This window comes from Galleria mellonella, unplaced genomic scaffold, assembly GCF_026898425.1.
Source record: "Galleria mellonella isolate WM207_F2 unplaced genomic scaffold, CSIRO_AGI_GalMel_v1 utg37, whole genome shotgun sequence".
In the NCBI taxonomy this organism is placed as follows: Eukaryota; Metazoa; Arthropoda; class Insecta; order Lepidoptera; family Pyralidae; genus Galleria; species Galleria mellonella.
The window spans coordinates 3,550,623-3,576,190 of record NW_026442087.1 but is presented as its reverse complement, the minus strand read 5'-3'; the positions used below and the strand labels follow the sequence as shown (position 1 = coordinate 3,576,190).

General features: G+C 34.8%; 1 protein-coding gene across 3 annotated transcripts in view; it reads left to right on the top strand.

Moving 5' to 3' along the window:
• Nucleotides 1-25,568, top strand: part of LOC113515587 (uncharacterized) — a 325,354-nt gene that overhangs the window by 171,359 nt on the left and 128,427 nt on the right. For all 3 annotated transcript variants that reach the window (XM_052897536.1, XM_052897535.1, XM_052897537.1), the window contains one exon: nt 17,323-17,403. In XM_052897536.1, the coding sequence (XP_052753496.1) occupies nt 17,323-17,403 (81 nt within the window). The remainder of the gene's footprint in view (nt 1-17,322; nt 17,404-25,568) is intronic.

Here is a 25,568-nt window from a genome sequence, read left to right as displayed (position 1 = left end):
CTTAATAATGGAATGATTTACTTTTATTTTATACATCATCATATTGTCCTAAATATAGGTCCTTCTCTATTGGGGGGTTTGCAAGTAGTTGCCACGCTTAGCAGGCGGATTGGCAACCTTAGTTAGGTTTCGGAGATGTTTTAAGAGGGACGCTTCTGCTCAACCCTCGCCTTCTTTTAGCCGTTAACTGTCCACTGTTAAAAATAGTCTCACCCATAAGGGGGTTTGCCAGTAGTTGCCACGCTTGGCAGGCGGGTTGACAACTGCAGTTTAGCTTTTGGGATTTTTTGATAAGGATGCTGCTGCCCATTCCTCGCCCTCCCTTAGTCGCCTCTTACGACACCCACTGGAAAGAAAGGGATGGTCTATTCTAAGCTGGTACCACACGACATCATGTTACCCATTAACTGTCAGTTAGTTGCTACGCTTGGCAGGCATTTTATATATATTTAGTGTATTTTTAAAGAAATTTATTGAATGTAAAGTAAATATCAGAAACCAGAGGGATTTTGTGCAGTTGCGCTTGCTTGGTTATGTTTTAGTTTTAACGGTAAAATATATTGCTGTATTCCTTTGTCATGACTCTGTATGAAGGCATAAAATCCAAGTTCTTAGAAATGGTAATGCATGATGCTCGCAGTCCTGTAACTACATATTTATAGACGACGGCTGCCACTTCTATCAGGCCTATCATCAGCATATCTTCATCATCTCAGCAGGTCGTCAGCTTATTTTCCATTCCAAGTATGGCAAAAAAATTAATGTACATTAAAATAATTGATATAAATATATACCATAAAATATTAATTCTTTCTCTAAAAATTTTATTCACACTTTTTCTTTGTTATTTAAATTTGGGAACGCTCGACCTGAAGTCCTCAAGGACCTCAGTCTCATCTTAAGTAATTGCGTAGTTTAAAATGGAGCACACAGATTCTTTTTCACTGTAACGTTGAAAAATAATAAATAAAATGATTATAAGAGATTAATCTTATAACGTAAAGATGTCAATTATAATTTGTAATTAATTGACATAAATACGAGTGAATTAATTCTTTATTTATTTATTGTTTAATCTTTACAATAATATATTTTTTTTGTACAACTTAGAATGGCAAACAAGCTGACGGCCCACCTGATGTAAAGTGGTAACCGTCGCCTATAGACATGAGCAACACCATGGATATAACAGAGATGGTTAGCCCATGATACTCCTCATGCGTTGCCATTCCTGAGGACTCGGGTGTTATTCCTCTGTACCCTGTAAATTCATAGAGGGGAGATGTGAACTTTTGTAAAAACTAATAAATAATAATAAGAATATAATACTCTATAAGTTTTGTTATAAAAAGTATATTGTCGGTTCAGGTATCTGTGATTTATTTATTTATAAATTGCTCACTACACTTACAGTATCCCAAAACGTTTAGTGAGCAATAGGTTTATTTTACAAATTCGATGATAAATACAAGAATGATCTATTCAAGTACCAAATTTACTTCCCATCAGCCGTTAACTGTCCATTGCTGATCATAAGCCTCCCCCATAAGAAAGGGGAGTTGCCAGTAGTTGCCAGGCTTGGCAGGCAGATTAGCAATTGCAGTTAGGCTTTGATGATGTTTTATGAGAAATGCTGCTGTCCATCCCTCGGCCATTGGGGGGAAAGGGATTGTTAGTAATGCTAACAATACACCCTATCAAGTCGACCTCCACGCGTTTCCCTCTATAAACCATCGTGGTTAATTCTAGTGGAATTCGTCACGATAGGCTAACTGATCTGCTTCATCTTCACCTATCATCCTTCACTGGTGCCCCGCCGGTGTATACCGATAGCGACCGGGCGAAGTGACCATTCCATTATCACCCGTTAAAAAAAATCCCTCAGCCTTTAAATACGACTATCAAGTTTGCTTAATGTCTTGAAAATGTGTACAATACGATTTAATATACTATAATTTTATGTAGAACATACATACATTTCCATTCACAGCATATATAACGCTTCAGGATATGATTCGAAACATTCGCGAACTATCGCCAATAATATTGCAACTCCGCCTGTATAATGAATCATCGTGACGTTTGAAATTGTATTTCCCCGCTACAGGATCACGTGTTACATAACTCAACAATGCAAAGGATAGTGAAATTGGTAAGTAGGGTGAACAGTTGGCGCCCGAAGCCCGTGAAGTGCCTAGTGGCGTGATAACACGACGGCATGGTCCTAAACCAACATCGACAATTTGTCCGCAGCCGCTCCGTTATTGCGATTCGTGGAATTGTGGATAAACTGATCGCTGTCGAGAGCCTGGCCTTAATGTTATTACATCCGTTGTTTCTTCATTGCTTTCTGCGGTGGTGTATTCATCTATTTTGACTCGTACTTATCAATCAATGTTTGAATCACGTCTCGTCTATTCGCAAAGTCGTGAATCTTAGTATAAACTCTACAGATGTTGACAACAATCAATATTTTCCATTAGCCGACTGACGAGTGGATAGTAACAAAGCTTATACAGATAATGGAGTCTATATCTCTAACAGGATTGTTACACGATTAAATAACTATTCTATATTTAATTTAATCTTTGAACCAATTATATATATAATTGGTTCAAAGATTTGTTATTGTAGAATATTGTGTGTTGGTAACTCCTTTATGGTTCCCGTATGATTCCGGTAAAGAATAGGCCACCCCTTCTTTTACAGTAGGTGTCGTAAGAGACGAATAACAGAGGGCGAGGAATGGGTAGCAGCGTCCCTATTAATACATCTCCAAAACCGAACTGCGATTGCCTATTCGCCTGCTAAGCGTGACAACTATTGGCAAAACCTCCTGAGGGGGAGGCTCATATTTAGCAATGGATAGTTAAAAGCTGCTATGATGAACTACATTATGGACTCTAGTGATACAGTCACCAAATGATAAACGATACCGTCAATGGAATTTTCATCACCAGTAATGCCTGCGTGTAATGTGACATGAGCAGTATCGTGGACATAACAGAGTCGCCCACGATACCCCATTCTTGAGGACTCAGGTGTTATTCCTCTGTACCCAGTAAATTCACGCCATATCCCACCCTTCAAATCGAAACACAGCCATGCATACACAACTGTTTCACGGTAGAAACACGAATGGGACAGAGGTACCCAAGCAATCGACTTTTGTACAAAGTCTTGTTTTAATAAACAGTGCTTTAATTGATTTTTGTGGTAAGATTGATAACGTCATATTTTACGTCGATGCGTATCTAATAGAATATCGATGGTATAACGACTGAACGACAATCGGCGCCATTCAAAGACGAGAATATAATTGCTTTCGACGACAGAGTTGCTGCTATACAAGTATATACCGTTTCGTTTTCCATTGTGGAATTGAATTGAGACACAGCTCTGTTTTGGTTACTGCACATGAATCGAGTACACGAGTCTGGAATAGTAAGACTGATAGTTGAATAGTTTTACTTGTATAGTTTCGTTGATTTTTGTATGCTTGTTTTTTTTGTAATGGATAAACTAAAAAATTAATCAACCGATTTTAAAAATTATTTCATCCCTAGAAAGCTTAATTATCAGCCGGTAACATAGGCTATATATTATTTTCAAAAAACTTAGAGATTTCTACGAAAATTACAAGAATTTAATTCAAAGTATCAACAATTTTCTTCTCAAAGTTACCTATCCAAAATGATCCAGTATCGTTTGTCATAAATATTTTTTTTTTTTTTATAAATTAACAAATTTCTTTAGTTAGGTTTCATTATTTAAAAAAAATATTATACATAGAATACGCATTTCCAACATATTTATATTATACACATATTTATTTTGTTATTCGTTATGTTTTCTTCAAAATATAAGGTCTAATTACATGAAGATAAAAAAATACATATTAGCAACGTGCCTCGACTTTCTATATGTTTAATTAACTAATTATATAAAAGTTTAATAACTATGTATTTTACATAAACACGTACCTTACGTAAAAACTATCTAATTGACAGAGAGGTGCGGAATGAAAATCCATTGCATGGTTTAGAGTAAGCGAAGAAACAGACAGAAGCAGACAGAGATTTTGTTTTACATTACTTAAAGATATATTACAATCATGAAGAATTACAGTGATAACAACTAAGATGGTATGACGATGATGCCGTGAACTGTCCACTGCTGAACATATGCCTCTCTCTTGGGGGTTTTGCCAATAGTTGTCACGCAACAACTGTACTAAAACAGAATAATACCAAACGCAAACTTACAAATATTATGAATGTGAAAGTGATTTTATTTGTTATCCTATAAAGCTTTAACGGCTTAACTATTCACTATGAAATTTGGTACACACATTCTTTGTGGGATGGGAGGGGAAATAGGCTATTTTTTATCTTAGTAAACATATACCTGCCTCGTGCCTCTCACCAAATTGTTTATAATTACTCCTCTCCATCCAAAGGGAAGAGATCGTTCTTAGCGATAAGGTTTTATTAAGGTTGGAGAGATTTTGCCTCACTCTGCGTGTTCTACCGCTTGTACAACGGATTGTGCTCAGAGAAATTATTCAATATGATGCCTACGGCCACTTTGTATCATCGTACGGCTCGCCATCGACAGGGAGTTCACCCTCATACCTTACAGATTAAATGGTCGCGTACAACGCGGTTTTAGAGATGTTTTCTCTTACGAACATTCAGGTTATGGAATGAGCTGCCTGTCGATGCTTTCCCAAGAGACTACAGCATGGGGTTCTTCAAAAGGGGGGTAAAGAGGTTTCTTCAGAGTCGGCAACGCGCGCGTAATATCTCTGGTATTGCAGGCGTTCATAGGCTACGGTAATCGCTTACCATTAGGTGGGCCGTATGCTTGTTTGCCACCTCAGTAGTATAAAAAAAAAGATAAGGTTGCCCATTGTATTCTCATTGTGATTATTTCTTGTAATAGTAAACTTATTATAAAATTATTTATATTTATAACAAGTTTACTATTGTAATCTTTTGGAGGAAACAATAAAGAGTATCTATCTATCTATATACCAGTCACGCGGACGATGTCACAGTAAAAGCTGTTATGCGATAATTGAAATAGTATTGTACTAGCGGTATTATTCGTCAAGTGCAGTGCTTCCCATAATGGGCTGCTTGACGCCAAATGCACGAAACACTCGATAACATTTTAGTACTCGGTAAATATATTTCTGTTTAAATTAGTCGAACATTCATTCGGAAAGGTAATGTATTGCTAGTTTAAAAATAGACGCAAAAAAAAATATACACCAATTGACAATCTATAATTAATACTCGTACTTGTTTACCAGAGAGAGACTTTGTACAAAAGTCGTTTGCTTGGGTACCTCTGTCTCATTTGTGTTTCAACTGTAAAGCAGTTGTGTTTGCATGGCTGTGTTTCGGTTTGAAGGGTGGAATATGGCGTGAATTTACAGGGTACAGACGAATAACACCCGAGTCCTCAGGAAAGGCAACGTATGGGGGGGTATTTTGGGCGAAACAGTATACTCTGTTGTGTCCATGGTACTGCTCATGTCTATAGGCGACGATTACCACTTTCCATCATGTGGGCCGTCAGCTTGTTTGCCATTCTAAGTTGTATAAAGAAAAAATTGTATTCTCTACTTTGACATCCTGTTACCAGTAGATCAAATTGACGCTTCCACAAATCTAGTTCGCTGTATCCCCCAGCGGGACCGCAGCCATTGTCAACTGCAACAAGTGTTTCATTACGATCCGGTGAAACGCGTAAAACGGAACGTTTGCGAGCGCACCCTTAAGCCGCAAGAGTGTGTCTGCAAAAACGAAATGTGGTTTACTGCGAGTACGTGTCAACGAAATACAGTGTACAGGCGTCTGTTTAAAGATTGCCTGAACAGTGCCTGTGGTCACGAGTCTATTTAGAAAATACAAAACGTGATTTTACGGCACTGTTTAAGCCTGAATGGATTTGAATAAAATTTGGTACACGAATAAGTATTCTAACTTGACAAATATATACTGATTAATGCGGACAATGCCACGGAAAATAGCTATTAAATTTATTGTTAAAATTGTCAAAAATAAATAGCCGTGTGGTCCCGGTATAGAATAGGCCACCCCTTTCTTTCCCGTAGGTGTCGTAAGAGACCACTAAGGGAGGGCGAGGGATAGGCAGTAGCGTCTCTCTTAAAGCATCTTTAAAAGCTAACTGTGCTTGCCAATCCCCCTGCTAAACTTGGTAACTACTGGTAAAACCCCCCAAAGGGGAGGTTTATGTTTAGAAGTGGACAGTTAAAGGCTGGAAAGATGATGATAATTTAAAAAAAAAAATTCCGATAATAAAAACTGCATTATTGTGTTACTGGTGATAGTTTTGTGATAATTGATAAGTGATATTTTTTTTGGTTTCCCTAGATTACCATAACCACAGATAATATAATACTGGCCATAGCTTGTGGGTCAACTATAGTCAAAAAACTTACAATGCTCTTCGAGTCCAATATAATAATGCCTTCAGGGCACTGTTGGGGCTACCTAGTCACTGTAGTGCGTCACACATGTTTGCACGGGAGCGTACAGATGATTTTTACGCAATACGACGCAAACGAATTGTTTCGCTGTTGGGTAGGGTGCGTGTTAGCTCAAACAGTGTCCTGAAGACAATTGCTGATAAAATGGACTGTCCCATCCTAAAATATTGGGTGGGACAGGTTATCAATGTAAGAGCGTTATGACCGCTCATTTACTAACATAGGTTAAGTCAATTTGTAACTAACAAAATGGGCCTTATGTAGTCTAATTAAATAAATATTATTATTATTATTATAACTATTTTTCGAGAAAAAATGTTGAAAGCACTCATGTTGACTGTGATAATAAGATACATTTAGACCTCCTAAGTAATATTGTTTTTTGTTTTTCAAAATAGTGACTTAATATAATATCCTAAAGAGAAATGAATGGAATTGAATAAATTACCTGAACCCATCCAAAACAATATCCGTATATCCGATTACTATAGGGGAATAGATTTCTTTCTATAAATATACTTATAACTTTCTTCGACGCTAGCTATTTTTTTCACATTATTTTTCCAGTTCACAGATTTTCCTGTTTTCCTGTCGAACACTCCCCATGTTGAGTGATACCTTCACTATGTATAATAATATTGTTTGCGACTGAAATGGTCTCCCAATGAGAGATGTTCCATCAAATCATCATCATTGAATCATCATCGTCATCATCATATCAGCCGTTAACTGTCCACTGATGAACATAAGCCTCCTCCATAAAGAGGGTTTTGCTAATAGTTGCCACGCGTGGCAGATTAGTGATGTTTGAACGCTTCTGCCCATCCCTGGACCATTTAATCCACTTAGTCGCCTCTTACAACTCCCACAGGAAAGGAAGGGATAGCCTATTCTATGCTATGTCCTACACGGCTATTGCCGGAACCACACGTAGAATATATAAACGTATGGCAGTAAAATTACGAAGTACTAAGACAACACTTTAGTGCTCAACTTAATATATATAGGCGGCTAAGACATTGTTAGTAATGTGGATTACCAGTCGCATTGCTAGCAATATACTCTATCGGGTCGACCACCATGTAGTTCCCCCCTGGAACTCATCCTGCTGAATTCTAGGTGTATTTATCACGATGGGCTAACTAACCTGCCTTTACATTCTCATTGTTCATATATTTATTTACACACCTTAGTGCTCAGGAATTGCAAGGCATGAAGGGTATCATAGGTGAAACAGTATACTCTGTTAATTCAATGATACTGTTCATGTCTACAGGCGATCAGGCGGGCTGTCAAATTGTTTGTTAATTTAAGCTCATATATAAAAGACAACTGGAGATGTAGTCGTACTAGTAAAGATAGTTAAGTCTATACAATTCGGCTTGATTTTAACAAAATATACTGTACATTCTCCTTATTTATTTATCTTTTTATTTTACTGGGTTGATTAAAAAATCAAATATTAACTTAGATAAGTATTTTATTATTAATTCGCGACAAATATACTCATATCGTTATACCAAAATATGAGTGAGAAACTTTAAAACTGAGAAACTCTAAAATTGAGAAACTTAATTTTTTAAGTTGTTTAAGCACTTTACTCTTTACTATTACTCCGTTAATGACTTTTATACTGGTGATTAAAGTAATTACTAGAATTAAAAATAAATTTTACATATATAATAAAATATGTAATAAATTATACGTAATATGGATGAAGTTGACGTTGTTGATTATAAAACATATTTATTATTGTTATTAAATACTTGTAGTATTTAATTTGATGCATTTTTGTATGGTTATACTTAATTTCAGACACAATGTACATTGTTTTTTGAATAAATGATTAATGATTTTTGTAATAAGGTCAAGGTCATACGACAGATATGTACGAAGTCATAAAATACGAAAACACTGAACAATTTGCAAACGGACATAGTACAAATGTTTGCAAAGTAATTATGTTCGCTATAGTATATACACAAAGACATATAATCGGAGCACTCGTTACGTGTCCACATAATAGCAGTAACATACGATTGAGATAATTCCAGAAAGGGTAAGGACACAGTTAGTGGGGAATTCTGTTGTTCATAAAGTGACAGCTTACTGATGGTACAATTTTCCAGATCATTGATATGTATCATTACATTGTTTATTATACATAGCTTTACAAATTAAAAGCTAATAAATAAAAAATAAAGGTAATAAATAAATATTGGCCATGAGGGCCCGGTATAGAATAGGCCAGCTTTTCCTTTTCCGTGGGTGTCATAAGACGCGACTGTGGGAGGGCGGTGTGTTCAGCAGTGGACAGTTAAAGGCTGATATAATGACGATGATAAAGTAAAAAAAAATCCAATTCGATTCAATGGAGTTATGATATATATATATATATATATATATATATATATATATATACTCTTTATTGCTTATTAACTGATTAAAAATCTCTTTCTTTTTAAAGTCGGTTAAAAACTAGGAAGGAAAAAGCTAAATCTATTCTCAATTGGCGAATGTTTACAGTTAGCGTACTGCGCGGTTTTAGAAATGTTTCCTCCCACCAACACTCAGGTTGTGGAATGCGCTTCCTGTCGAGGTTTTCCCAAGAGACTACAGCATGGGGTTCTTCAAAAGGGGGGTAAAGGGGTTTCTTCAGGGTCGGCAACGCACGCATAATACCTCTGGTACTGCAGGTGTTAATAGGCTACGGTAACCAGTTACCATCAGGTGGGCCGTATGCTTGTTTACCACCTCAGTGGTATAAAAAGTTACATAACAAAAAAAATCGAAAATAACGTTCTTTTAAAGTCTGTTAAAAGAGAAGTTGAGTTATATCTCTTTCAGTGGGATTATTAATTGTGATTACTGTAGACTTGGCACGAGATATTATAGTAAATATTTGATAGATTTATCTTACCACCAAAAAAAAGGTGTACAATTAAGTTATATGATAATAATTAGACATGAGTTAATATAACTGTCATGAACTGTCTAAAATTGTTTCAATTTTGCCATTCATTAGTTTGGTTCTTATAAATTTATTAAAAAAAAAATACCCCATATTTGAACACAAACCTTATAAATGTACTGATGTATATGTGAGTCGGTACCCTGCCTCGTAACCACCTGTCTGGTTGTATATTTAGACTGGCCCAATATATCCGCAGTTACACGATTTCTGTTTTAGTTCAGTTACGTAAATAAGTTTTAATTTATTAATTGGACTTCAAATATAGGCAGTACATTATAAGGGCTCCTCGTGGGTGAAATATTTTAATTGACACATAGGGCTTCTACATAAATACATATATATATCTGTAGGTACACCGTTCAGCAGTGGAAATACGTTTGTCCTTACTTCTGATAATGAGGATGAAGCGATTACAATATTTAAGAAGGTACGTGCACTTACTTGAAGGAATCTCATGCGCCGCACTGATTTCCACCTTTGACTGGATCCTGTTATAGATGCTTGATTGGCAGGCCTACACTAATATCTTTAAATATACAATATTTGATCTTTAATATGAAGATCTCCTAGTTCACAGTTCGGTTATATGCTCTTGATTCGCGACGGTACGTGATCTCGAGCCCAGTGCAAGGACGAGTACACTACCTGCCCTCCAACTTAATAATAATGTAATCGCTTCATATCTGCGAGGTGTGGACATTCAACTAAGAATCGACGCGCCGTTTGGGACGATACAATATCGGTAAACATATTAGGTACATATTATAAATATGAATCCTATTTATTTTATTGTAACATAAAATATTCATATATTTATTATATATATTTTATTATGAATATTTTATTTCTTGCTACTATTCTTATTGCGTGGTTTGTCCAGGAATATATTTTTATTATAAAAATTAATATAATTTAAATATAATTAATTAATATAATTAATGTGTGCAAATTCTAAAATTCTGTTTGAACTTACAAAAAATGGATATTATATATAATTTTTCAAACATATATCTGTTATTAATATGTACGAGTATATGTTATTATATTAAAAGATTTTAGCTAATAAAAATTAAAAATTTTGGGATTAGTAATGTAAACAAATCGGTTCATAATTCGGGAAAATATCGTGTAACATTGTCATAAAAATATAGACCAATTCAGAACGAATCTTTTGCTTTGATATGCTTGCTTTATGTCCCAAGTTTTTCTATGAGATCTGGTTACCTCATATCTGAGAGCTATCAGATTTTTGTCTGTTGTTGGTAAAATTGCTTGTAATAGCCATAGACAGTTTTTTTTTTTGCATAGTCGAATAAATATGAATTTTACTATATTTCTCCTTTTATTTGCGTATGCTTGTTTCAGCGACATCTATGGCGACTCAAAAGAAATTCCGAGTTGCGACATGTTCTGCAATGTAAGGGTAGAATTCACTACTAGCGCATTCTTTACTCAGTAGTCTTGGTCAGCTCCGTACATAGACAAAGTACGACTACCACCCGATAGATGGCGTTACTGGTCTATTTAAATTTTGCAACTGGTAAAAGTTTTAGACAATCTATATTAGATAGTAATTGTTTTGCATTAAATGTATAGGGATATTATTGTCAGTAATTTGATGCGACCGCAGCGGGCGAGACAGCGTCGCGACGCTTTGTGGTCGCGCTTTCGTATGTCATCAATTGATTTTGCAAATCCTCGATGGTATGTTATTGTATTATTACTAAACATTTTTACGTTATTCAGTAAAGAATAGGAATAAGCCCTTATCTATATTAAATGTTATAAATCAGGCTGAGTTTGTAAATGAACTTGTTAGTCTCTTTTTTGGTATCATTATTTGGTATTATATGATTAAAATAACAAAAAATAAAATTACGCCGATAAAAAATAATAATTGGGATATCGGGAGAAAGATGACGACGATTAATCAATTATTTTGACACTGTGTTCGTTATGCAACAATTTATGTCATTTTTTCTGTGAGTGTCGTGAACACTGCTCTGCTGGTTATGTATGACTATGTATAACTAATTATGAGGTAAATTTAACTTTCTTATTGTCAGATGAAATCCACTACTCTATCCCCATAAAAAAAGTAAAAAGTGTATATCGTATTAATATTATTATTACTACTATATTATTATTACGGTGTAAATTAACTGTCTACATTTATTTATTTATTCATTAGTACATATATGTGTACATGGCGGGCTTAACACGTTGAGCGCCATGTCAGCCATCGGTGGCTGACACTAGACTTTCCGTTTAGGCCGCGTCAGCCATCGGTGTCTGACTGCGTGTAACATGAGAACTATAAAATTTTACACTATTTTACGGAATTACAGAAAATTTATTTAAAATTTATAGGAATCACGTTCCAAACGTAAACTACCTTCTACTACGATAGGAAACACCAGCACCTGCAGTACCAGCGCTTCGAAGCGGCGCGCGTGGCCTGAACGGGATTGCTGTAGAAATACGCGTGGCGCTCAACGTGTTAATACTAAAAGCATTCTCTCCCAGTCAACCATAGGGAAGTGTCAGAATACTCGAATGTGTCGGAGTGAAAGTGTCAGAATACTACATCGTAAATTGTAGTAATAATTAATAATCAAATAATTGGTTTAATTATATTAAACTAATTTATAAACAAATTCAGTCATTTAAGCGTGATTCAACAGCAAATTTCTTTTTTTTTAAGTAGAAATAGTAAACAAGTAGACGGTCCTCCCGAAAGGAGGTGAAGGAGGAAAGGAAGGTAGACATGAAAATTATAAACATTTTTTTATACAACTTAGAATGGCAAACAAGCTGACGGCCCACCTGATGGGAAGTGGTAACCGTCGCCTATAGACATGAGCAGTACCATGGACACAACAGAGTATACTGTTTCGCCCATGATACACCGCTATATACTGTTAAGCACAAGATATTCGTAATGCATTCTAATTCCTGAGGTCTAAGGTGTTATGTCGCCGTACCTTGTAATTTCACTGTCATATGTCAAATGCAGGTGACTCGAGGCCGTTCTTTATGGCAGTCTATGTTTAGCAGTAAACTGTTAACGCCAAAAATTGCAAAGCTTAACATTGACACAATATGTTAATTTATAATATATCCATTTAATCTGTAAGTCAGTTAGTACACTGTGTGTAGCCAACATAGTACACGGGACGTTTTAATTAAACATTTGTCTTGTTCGTATACCCACTCGCCCCTCCTGCGAACGTCATCCGCACTAAGCTTAATTAAACCATAACAGACTCTGACTGGAGCACTCGTGAGCTGACTTCGTCTTGAATACAGGTGGAAACGGTGCTTTATATAATAATAAAATTATAGATAGATAGATAGATAGTCTTTATTGTTTCCTCCAAAAGATTACAATAGTAACATATTATAAATATAAACAATTACAAGAAATAATCACAGTGAGAAAACAATGGGCGACCTTATCGCTAAAAGCGATCTTTTCCAGGTAACCTTTGGATGGAGAGGAGTAATTATAAACAGTTTGATCGGAGGCACGATGAAGTTCTATTATTTCTAAAATATAGAGATGTGATACATGTAATAATGTAAATATATATCCCTGCTTATCATACATACTTATATACTATTATATGTATACACACATTTATACATATATACATACACACATATACATACATATACACATGTATACGTAGAACACAAAGTTATAAATTTTTTAGATATCTGAAAAAATAAATATGCTAACCAGACAAACAACAAATTATAAGCGTTTTTTAAATTTAGAAACTATTGTGTAAGGTTCATAGAAGACGTGAATTAATGTGATCATTTAGTTAACATATTTTTTTTATATAGCTCGACATGTGACGTCACATAAAATTCTAATAGAAGCGAGATTTAATGTATAAGTCCATGAACAAGATCACTCTACGAGTAACTTGAATTTAGTTCAACCATTGTCACTGTTATGTCGGTTTACTAGATGCTTATTCTTGCGTCTCTTGAAGACTTCTAGATTATACGTGAATACATATTAATATATAAGTAATTATTACCTCTTGACGACTTTACAATTTTTTTTAAGAAACTTAGAATGGCAAACAAGCTGACGGTCCGCCTGATGGAAAGTGGTAACCGTCGCCTATAGACATGAGCAGTACAATGGACGTAACAGAGTATACTGTTTCGCCCATGATACCCCCCATGCGTTGTCATCCCTGAGGACTAAGGTGTTATTCTTCTATACTCTGTTAATTCACTAAGTACTGATACTTAATAGTAAGACTATTAAACTTAACATTTGGCTCTAAACTTTAATCGCAATTGGAGTAACTTTTGGAGGAAACAATAAAGAGTATCTATCTATATATAATGTTCAAATGAGAAGAGCAGACACTGTCTTGATATTAATCTGAGATAATTAAATGGATCTGATTATATTGAGGTTCTCACTAATTGTTGTTCGTGAACTTTCCAAGTAGAAGTGATATAGCAGGTTAAATTACTTGTCAAATTTAACTGAGAAATTTGATATTGTTACAGTGATATTAATTTGCTGGAATATTTTTTTTTTTTAATTTATTTAACTCTTTATTGCATCATAAATAAAAATATACAATGACAAGTGAATAAATCAAGTGAAATACAGTAACATAAATACAGATTGAAATATACACATAAAGGTATAAAAGACGATTCTATCGCTAGGGCAATCTCTTACAGAGAACCTTTGGTTAAAGGAGAACAGATAGAAAAGGGCAGGTGGCGTAAGAGTGAATTTACTTGTAATACTTGAAATAATATATTTAAAATACATTTTATACCTATTATGTTAGGCCAGCAGTACACCTACAATGCCTCTGGTATTGCGGGTGATCATGGGCGGCGGTAGTCACTTACCGTCAGGTGAGCCGCATGCTCGTTTGCACCCTGTGTAATAAAAAAAAATAATAATATTGCTCAATCTGTTACATTGTATAGACTGAATTCTGCAAAGTAAAAATAGTTCGAACACTGACACGAGAATAGGTAAACCCTATTAGTTGCAAAAAGCATTATCAAAATCGGTTTAGAACTAGCGAAAGTTATCGTTTTCATAATTAAAAATATAAGAGAATTTGGAACCTCTTTTTACAGATTCTTAAATACAATACAGATGTGCGAATGAATAAGAAAAATAAAAACATATATTTACTACTCAATTATTTAGTAGAGAATCTATTTAGTATACTTGCAGTAGAATTTATACTACCTAAGTTATATATTAATCATTTTTCAATTGGCTCTTTTATTAAATATAATAAATTAATTTAGACTACGGAAAAGAAAGTAAAATGATATAAAATGTGTTCCACAACAAAAAAAAAAGGCGACTTCAGTTGTGGCAATGCTATTAATTTTGTTTTTTTTTTTTTTTTTTTTTTTATTTATATATTTAAGGTTAACTAACAAAGTATACATTTATATCTACTTAAAATACTTTATAATAAGGTTACATTATAAAATGCTGCCTCAATTAAAGGCCGCCACGACATGCGTCTATTTTGACAAAATTTCTATAAGACGAATCTGTAAAAATGTCTTTATAGATAAAAAAATACAAATTTTTCCAATTGATTTTTACCTGACGGAAATATGAGGTACCAAACATAAAAAAATATACAAAAAAAATTATTCAACATTACTACTGAATGAATATAAATATTTGTTAACATTTTACCAATTGTACAAATCCTCCAAATCACGAAGACAAATTACAATTTCGTTATGAATTCGCATTTTATGTGCATTTTCCGTCCTCGTGCGCTAAGAGGTTACACACTCCTTTATTTCTCTGGAGAATATCTATCGGATACGATATGTTTTATTTTATTTCAATCCATTCGTAGCCGTTGCTAGTAAAATGGCTAGAACTAGATGAGAATTCTTCAATGCGATGCCTACCGCTAGCTTTCATCATCGTATTGCTCGTAATCGGCAGGGTATCCATTCTTACACCTTAGATTCAGAATGGTTATGCACAGTGCAGTATTAGAGGAGATTCCTCTCGCGAACGAACCAGAGGGAGACTTTGTACAAAAGTCGATTGCTTGGGTACCTCTGTCCCATTCGTGTTTCAACCGTGAAGCAGTTGTGTTTGCATGGCTGTGTTTCAATTTGAAGTGTGGGATATGGCGTGAATTTACTGGGTACAGAGGAATAATACCTGAGTCCTCAGGAATGGCAACACATGGGGGGTATCATGGGCGAAACAGTATACTTTGTTATGTCCATGATACTGCTCATGTCTATAGGCGACGGTTACCATTCCATCAGCCGTCAGCTTGTTTGCCATTCTAAGTTGTATAAAAAAAAAAAAGAACATGCAGGTTGTGAAATAATCTTCCTGCCGAGACTTGCCCTAGGGGCTACAGCATGGGGTTTTCCAAAAAATGTGTATTAAGGTTTCTTAAGGATCGGCAACGCTTGTTTGACGTCCCTGATATTACAGGCGTCCATAAGTAACTCCGTTCCATAGGTAACCATCAGACAAGTTGTGTGTTTCTTTGCCACCACAGTAATATAAAAAAAGAGAAACGAAAGAGCCGTTTTTACCTTTTAATTTAACTAACTAACTAAACGGCTACGATGGTAATCGTTTGCTGGAACTTCAGCAGTTTAGCTCTGTTTATCTGAATAACTGCTCTCGTAGGTGTGATCTTAGTTTTGAAGTTAAATAATTAAACTCGTCATTACGTAAAGGTCGAAAGACCCATCCCTGATAGTTCTGGGTCTCGTTTTGTCATAACAGCTTGTGGCATTCATAAAACTTTTTATGAAAAGTTTTTATTTTAAATTTAAATTAAGAACAATTTTACTAATACTATAAAATTAGGGGGGAAGGGATTGTTAGCAATGGATTTTGACAGCCTCATTGCTATCAATATGCCCTATTAGGTCGACCTCCACGTGGTTCCCCCTGGAAACCATCGTGAACAATTCTTGTTGAATTCGTCACGATGGGCTAACTGACCTGCTTCATCCTCACCTATCATCCTTCACTGGTGCCCCGCCGGTGTATACCGATAGCGCGGGTGGGGTTACCATTCCATTATCATCCATTACAAAAAAAAAGCATCACGCCATCTAGTTTTTATTATGAGTACTAGATAATTGATATTTGTGTTTCAACACATTTTTTTAAGTAAATACGTATTATATGTATGGATAATACTCAGACCAATACAAATAATCTCTTTGTGAGTCAAACACAACTGTTTCGCGGTGGAAAACAATTAGTAGGATAAATCTAGTCACAAAATAAGTAAATACTATTGGACTATTACTTGGAGCACTGATATATAACTAAATACTAATATAAGCTTATTCTACGCACACTAGACAACTAATACGCATACTTATGTATGAGTGTATATATGTATATATATGTGTATGTATATATTACATATATCCACTTTTTTTTTATTTATGCTTTTATTTATTTATGTATTAATGTTATATTATTATTCATGTACTTTTATTATTTACACATGTAGGTATATAGAGCTGATTTTATTATATTATATATTCAATTTTTTTACTGGGTATTATTTAGTTTATCTTTAACTGTACGGTTATTACCCTTGTACATTCTACAGTTTTCTTTCAGCTTCTCAAAGGTTGACTGTAAGAGATCCCTTTATGGGATAAGTCCGCCATTGTATATTAAATCATTTACCATTGTTTAATCTGAGTTATGTACAATAAAGATTTTACAATACAATACAATACGTATATATTTTATTTTGCGACTTTAATGTATTTATTGTAGCCATTGTGTTGTTTATTTCAGTACCTGGGCTCGTTCCCGGTGGGCGGCGGGGAGCACGCGGCGCGCGTCGACACTGTCACCACACACCTGCATCTTATGAAGGTACCGTGGAATCAAACCCCAAATACACCAGATAGGGAGGAAAAGGGATTGTTAGTAATGGGGATTAGCAATACTATTATTAGCAATATACACTCACAGGTCGACCTCCTCGCGGGTCTCCCTGGAAACCATCGTGATTGATTCATTAGTGAATTTGTCACGATGGGCTGACTGATCTGTTTCACCTTCACCTATCGTCTCTCACTGATGTATACCATTAGTGCAGGCGGAAGAGAGAGACTTACCAGAGAGACTTTGTATAAAAGTCGATTGCTTGGGTACCTCTGTCCCATTCGTGTTTCAACCGTGAAGCAGTTGTGTTTGCATGGCTGTGTTTCGGTTTGAAGGGTGGGATATGGCGTGAAATTATTGAGTAGAGGGGAATAACACCTGAGTCCTCAGGAATGGCAACGCATGGGGGGGTATCATGGGCGAAACAGTATACTCTGTTATTTCCATGGTACTGCTCATGTCTATAGGCGACGATTACCACTTTCCATCAGGTAGGCCGTCAGCTTGTTTGCCACCCTTCAAACCGAAACACAGCCATGCAAACGCAACTGCTTCGTGGTAGAAATACGAATGAGGCTGAGGTACCCAAGCAATCGACTTTTGTACAAAGTCTCCCTCTGGTCTAGATATAAACAATTACCCTTTGAAGTAAAAATTAAACATTAATGATATATGTATGTCATTCATCTTGAATGATGATGATGGGGGCTTGAATGATGGGGTCAAGTTATCATCTTGATTACTCTACACCACCATTTAGTAAAACGATAGAATATTTAGCTAATAGTCGCGGTATATACCGGCGCAGGCGACGTGGTTCACACTTGACAGTGACATGTGTCCTGCCGATGCCTCCTGACCCCGATATCGCTCAGCTCTATCCTCGCCACAGACGGAAATGTTGCAAGTGTCTTAATTTCTGGATACATTCATTGAATTTACATTCATTTAAATCAATTTAATGTGATATATGGTATATTGATTGGTACTTTAAAACGTTGACAATTCTTTCCCATTTTTTAACTTCGTAATAAATTAAAATTTAAAATTAAAAGTGTTTGTAAATTATTTATTTAAAAATTAATTCAGGTGTCCAAAACTAATACTTTTAATATATATATATATATATATATATATATATATATATATATATATATATATATATATATATATATATATATATAAAAAAATTAAAAATAATGTGAGCAAAGGTGAACATATCTCTAAAAGAGATCTCTTTCAGTCAACCCAATAGAGTGGCATAAGAAGTTTTTATTATAGTACTGAATTTACTATAAGGGTTTTCAAAAGTTTTCCTTTTCTACAATTTATGGTTGATGTCAATAAAAAATACATACATACGTACATACATATCTATCACGCCTGTCTCCCATTAGGGTAGGCAGAAACAATGGAACGCCAAATGCTTCGATTCAAACAAACCTCTTTCGCTTCTTCCACATTCATCAATCTTGTCAAACACGCCCGCCGGTTACGGGTACTAAAAATATCTATTAATATTAATTAAGATTAAATTTTTCATTTGTGTAACGGGCGACAAATTGTTTACTCAAACAAGAGACATTTTGTAAAAATACTTCGATGAAACAATCTATGTGAAATAGAATAACAAAATAATCATAAAGACACATTTTTTCCTTCTTTCGAAATCCGTCAAAATTTATTACAAACAGAATGGTGATAAAGAGAGTATTGAAAATCTATTTATTGGTTAGCACTTTTTAGAAATTTTTCTTCAGTACTTTCTTTCCAGAGTTGACATACTCGTCTATTTTTACACTATGGTGTCGAGATGTGACCTACCCCTTTACAAGGGCCGCCTCTCACCTAAATGTGCCCTGCACAAAGCCGCGGCGCGATGGAAGAGCCGTAGCACTATTCAGATTATCTGTAATCTCATCTTTAACCAGATAGCAGCCTATGTGACTGCCTGCTTTTCCTACAGCCATATTGTAAAATATGATTATTTATGGTGATTGCGTTTAGTTCTTTATACACAAAATATGTTCTACAATCTCTAATGGTATGATCTGAGTTTTTATTTTTTTTTATGGGTGAAAATGGTATGGTAACCCCGCCTGCGCTAACGGGATACGCTGGCGGAGCACCAGTGAAGGGTGATAGATGAGAATGAAAACAGGCCAGTTAGCCCATCATGATGAATTGATCAGGAATTAACCATGATAGTTTCCAGGGGGAACCGCGAGGAGGTCGACCTGGTTGGGTATATTGCTAGCAATGGGATTCTCAGTATCCATTACTAACAATCCCTTTCCCCCCAGATGATCTGAGTTATTCGTCGATTGAGTTGTTGTTCAACATGTGGTGAACACTCAACATGATGATACTGCGCCGTGCATATAAATATTTAAAGAAAGAAACAGTATACGCGTTAAAGTAACAAATTTTACTAACAGTTGCACAGTAAAAAAAGATAAAAAAAGATACATGTACAAAAAGAAAAAAAAAACAAAACAAAACGCATAAAATTAGTAAGATTTTTTCCCTTCATGCGTGTGTTTATTTGTGTATTTATGTTAATAAAAGATATTATTATGTATTATTATTATGTACTCTACGTACACATTAACACTATTTCCGTACTGTAAATTAGTCTTTTTTAAGTATATTAAAGTATAATGAATCTTAAAATCTTTTCTCCATACAAAAATTGGGACAGGTCGCGAGCCAGTTCTTTGTCTCGTCTGTTAAAAAGTCTTCCGACTTTGTGAGTCCCGTCTGCTTTATGAATATGCTCATCTCACTTCCCATCTTTATACATGTTAATGGGTCAAGTCTGTAAATGTATGTTAGTCTTTTGATTGCAGACTATATAGGCGTTTACTCAAAGTTAGTTTTTTAATAAGTGAAATGAAATGAGATTTATTCGTAAAAACATAACTGTAGTTTTTTAGTTTACTAATATTAATATTATAATTTTAAATGGGTACAGTTGTCGTAGTTTTAGAACTTTTAACTAAATAGGTTAATAATTTTATCAGAGAGAGACTTTGTACAAAAGTCGATTGCTTGGGTACCTCTGTCACATTCGTGTTTCAACCGTAAAGCAGTTGTGTTTGCATTGCTGTGTTTCGGTTCGAAGGGTGGGATATGGCGTGAATTTATTGAGTACGGAGAAATAACACCTGAGTCCTTAGGAATGGCAACGCATGGGGGAGTATCATGGGCGAAACAGTATACTCTATTATGTCCATGGTACTGCTCATGTCTATAGGCGACGGTTACCACTTTCCATCAGGTGGGCCGTCAACTTGTTTGCCATTCTAAGTTGTATAAAAAAATTGGTTAATATAATAACCTTTAGTATTATGGTGGAGTTAATATTGATATACAATAAGGTTGTATACATTATTTAACAAATATATATATATATATATATATAAGTTTCTAATACTTAACATTAAATAAGGAATTTTCAAAGTTTGAATATATATATACGATATATATCTATATATCTGATATTTGTTTCTAACCGTGCCATGTTTTATAATCATGTGTACCAAATTCGATGTGGTTTTATGTTAAATCAAACCACCATTAATAATTAAAATCAAAAGCAATTAGTTTGCAAAATTATTACAGCTAGGATTCAATTTAGAATACCAGACCGAAATAATTGATCGTTAGTGTCAAATATCATGCTACAACGAGTACAGAAAGCAAAGATCTTGTGAGTTGTTAGCCGCATAGGCGTCAAGTCGTATTGATATAGTGTATCATTTCCTTTTTTTTTAACTGATGTGCGATGCTTTATAACCTTAGTACACTATGATATAGATAGATAGATAGATACTCTTTATTGTTTCCTCCAAAAGATTACAATAGTAAACTTATAAATACAGACAATTACAAGAAATAATAACAGTGAAAAAACAATGGACGGCCTTATCTATAAAAGCAATCTCTTCCAGGCAACCTTTGGATGGAGAAGAGTTATAAACAGTTTGATTGGAGGCATGATAAAAATTCTGTTTTAAAACGCATATGGAGATGTAATTCATGCAATAATGTACAGAAGAATAACACCTGAGTCCTCAGGTATGAGGGGTATCATGGGTGAAACAGTATACTCTGTTATGTCCATGGTACTGCTCATGTCTATAGGCGACGGTTATCACTTTCTATCAGGTGGGCCATCAGCTTGTTTGCCATTCTAAGTTGCATAAAAGAACTTAACACATGGATTATTTTATTATCTTGTTTACCCTGGCTAAGGCGTCGGATACAGGTAGTATATGACGTTTGGTCTAAAATCTATCTCTATAAAGTAAAAATACTTGCAAGTAAGCATTCTCACGTTCCCACGTACGCTGTCTACAGCAGGATTGTTTAAATTGAACATAAACAGGTGCACGCTAACAACACTGTGCTCCTGCATACATTGTTCTAGAGCGGTGCAGTGCGAAAATTTATTCATTGGCTCCATGTGAACTAGACGCCAGTTAGTCGTCCCTCCACGCTCATATCGGAGGGATTGAAGTGTGGTGGAAGCCTTCCCACTTATGTGTACTGTTTTCCGCTACTGTTTGTGTATACATATTATTCAGGAATTCATATCTATTTTTTATTTAAACAAAACATTTATTTGCGTTGTAAAAATAACAAATAAATACTATAGGACATATTAAACAGTCGCTGTGTGATCATCGCGTGGTCCCAACATGGAATAGGCTACCCTTTCCTTTCCCATGTGTGTCGTAAGAACATGATGGTCAAAGAATGGGCAGAAGCGTCCATCTTTAAACATGACTAAAGCCTAACTGCGGTTGTCATCCCGCCTGACAAGCGTGGCAATTCTTCATTTATTTCCCGTCACATCGAAAGGTAATTGTGTTAGATGAAATCAGACTGTATTCTAAAATTCGCTAATGCTCTTCCAGTTTAAAGATCATAGCTTAACACCAACATGAGACAGAAAGATCATATTCTGATATAAATAAAAGATATCTAAAATAATTTAAGATAGTGTTCCGCAAAAACAATCTGGAGGTCTACCATGAAATGAAATTCCAAATTTTCGGACTCAATTTCGTGTTTTTGTTCATACCTAAATTGACCTAGTAAATGGAGGAACGATACTTTAGCATTTTTAATATTTTTAAATGGAATGTATTATGTTATTTTAATATCAAATTTGTGTTTGTTCGGACCCGAAATTTCGGAAAATATTTCATGGGAAGCCCTCTGATTTTATTTGTGAAAATACCAGTTATTTCAATTTGAAAACTAAACAACTGAACCGATTTTGATAAAATTTCTTTGGGACTATTCTGTGAATATATCCTTTCAGTCAAAAAAAGTATTTTTTCCAATCGGTTTACAACTGATGGAGTTATGAGGTAACAAACATAAAAAATACAATCGAATTAAGAATTTTCTTCTTTTTGAAGTAATTGAAAAGTATATAGTTGCATACTTAGAGGAACAGAAGATTTCACGGTGAAATACTAAGAGCGGAATCTCTGAACATCTGTCGCTAACGAGGCGAAAGATCGTGTTTACTCGCAACCTAGGCTCGTTTGGGGCTGTACTCGTCGTGTCGAAAGCACTTAGCGTCGAGAAACTTCCGTCTTAGCGCTCGAGTTAGCCGAGTCCTGCAGGAAAAATAGTTTCGTCACATCAAGTGATGCTTTTGTCAAACTGCTCTTTGAGAGAACAACTTTTGGTACTTGAGTTATAGAGAAAATGGTGAAGGTCAGTTCATGAGATAGAAGATAAAAGTTCTAAACTTTTATGGGTGTAATAATAATTGAAACTTTATAATTAATATCAATGGTGGTAGCGGAAAGTTTTTTATTGTTTTTAGGTGTTGTTTTACCTAGACCATGTGTCAAGTACCAGGTTTGATAGGAGTAATAGACTTTGTACCAAAGTCGATTGCTTGGGTAACTCTGTCTTATTCGTGTTTCTATCGTGAAGCAACTGTGTTTGCATGGCTGCGTTTCGGTTTGAAGGATGGGATATGGCGTGAATTTACAGGGTACAGAGGAATAACATCCGAGTCCTCATGAATGGCAACGTATGGGAGGTATCATGGGCGAAACAGTATACTCTGTTATGTCCATGGTACTGCTCATGTCTATAGGCGACGGTTACCACTTTCCATCAGGTGGGCCGTCAGCTTGCTTGCTATTCTAAGTTGTATGAAAAAAAAATCAGTTTACTTTGATCAGTATGGATTCTTAATACGTCTATATTTATAACGTAATGCTTTCTCACTGTACTGGGTTGACTGGAAGAGATCTCTGTCAGAGATAAGTCCACCCTTGCTCACAATATTTATAAATATATTATTTTATATGTAACTTACAAGTGCAATAAAGAAAGTGCTACACGATTTTGTCGTTAATTTTGTACCGATTTTGTTTAATCCTTTTACAATCGTTAGAGGTTATACAAATTTACATATTTTAAAATTAACCTATCCATGAAATATCGTTTTGTTCGTCAAATCTTGTCTTAGGGTGCGAAGGTATAATACTAAAGTCCTCAAGAATGGCAACGCATAAGGGGTGCAATGGGTATCACAGTGTAGTCTGTGACATCCATAATGCTTTTTATAGGTTTATTATATTCCTATTAATAGGCGACAGTTATCGCTTTTCATCAGTTGGCTGATAAGTCAACTCCTTTTTTTTTTAAGTTTTATAAAAAAAAAAACTAAAAATAAGGATAATGCATAGGTTACTTAATGTAAAGGTTGCGTGGAAGAGATTGCTTTTAGCGATAAGGTCGCCCATTGTTTCCTCACTGTGATTATTTCTTGTAATTGTTTGTATCTATATTAAGTTTACTATTGTAATCTTTTGAGGTAACAATAAAGAGTATTTATCTATCTATCTATAATACATAGAGCTAATTTTATTTTGAATGAAGACTTTTTGCAGGGTTACTTTTATAGGTATTTTATATGCGTATTTCATCTATTTGTACATGTATTAAAATTGAAGTACCCCGTTTATAGGATTAAAGTAGCGTAAACTCGGCAACCCTCTGTGCATAAGATGGCGTAACGGTTATAACGTATACTACACAATTCAAGAATGCGTGAATTAATTAATTGAATACAAAGATTAAAGTCCCATGATTACCCCTCGTGTGGTTGTATTCGTACATGGTAAAAGAATTAGCTAAATAACGGAGGGTGCCCACCACTTAGACTAATTCATAATTATAATTGACGTTACGTTGAAATTTTAATTACCGCGCAAGGGCCAGCGACGTGAGAGTGTTTGTTAACTTGGACAATTTAAAAATTTATTTGTTTTGTAGTAAAATAATTATTGTTTTTTTAATTATTGATTAACTCACGAACGTAACCTTCGTTCCAATAATACTCTCCAATTATCTTTCCCCTCTCACCGTACTGGTTACGCTTCAAACTCTTTTCTCCTACATTCTTCACGACTCTGGAACGCGCTTCCTGATGCCATTAAGAGACTACCGACTAAACCATCTTTCAAAAAAAGCGTTAACGCACACTTTTTATTTTTATCCGAGCAGTAAGTACTTTATATTATTCTCAATTTCGTGTATAATATAGTATATGTCATATATGTGTAAGCATATTTGTTATTTATATATATTTATTCGTTTATATATGTAATTTTAGTATGTATGTTTATCAATAATTAGTAGTACCGCATTCGAGTATTCTGACACTTCCCTATGGTTGACTGGGAGAGAATGCTTTTAGCATTAAGTACGCCATGTACAAATATTTGTACTAATGAATAAATAAATAAATAAATTTATTTACAAGATGAACCCTATTATGAATCCTACATATCTACTTTTGACAATACTATTCCTTAATTATTGTGAACCTTACACTGCTACCTATAGGTAAATAAGAGACGTATACATATAACCAGACATTATAAATATATAACCCAAATTTTTAATGTTTAGTATAATAACAAATATTACGGAGTAGTAAATAGTAAAAAATATTATAAATAGAATATACATATGCATATAATACATAAATATATACGTAAATACTTTAACATTGCAAAAGTTAAATGCAATAATTGTAGAAAGATGAAGTTGATCGCAAAGTGAAATTTTAAATGAGTCTTTTTGAAGTCTAAAATAGATAGACACTCTTT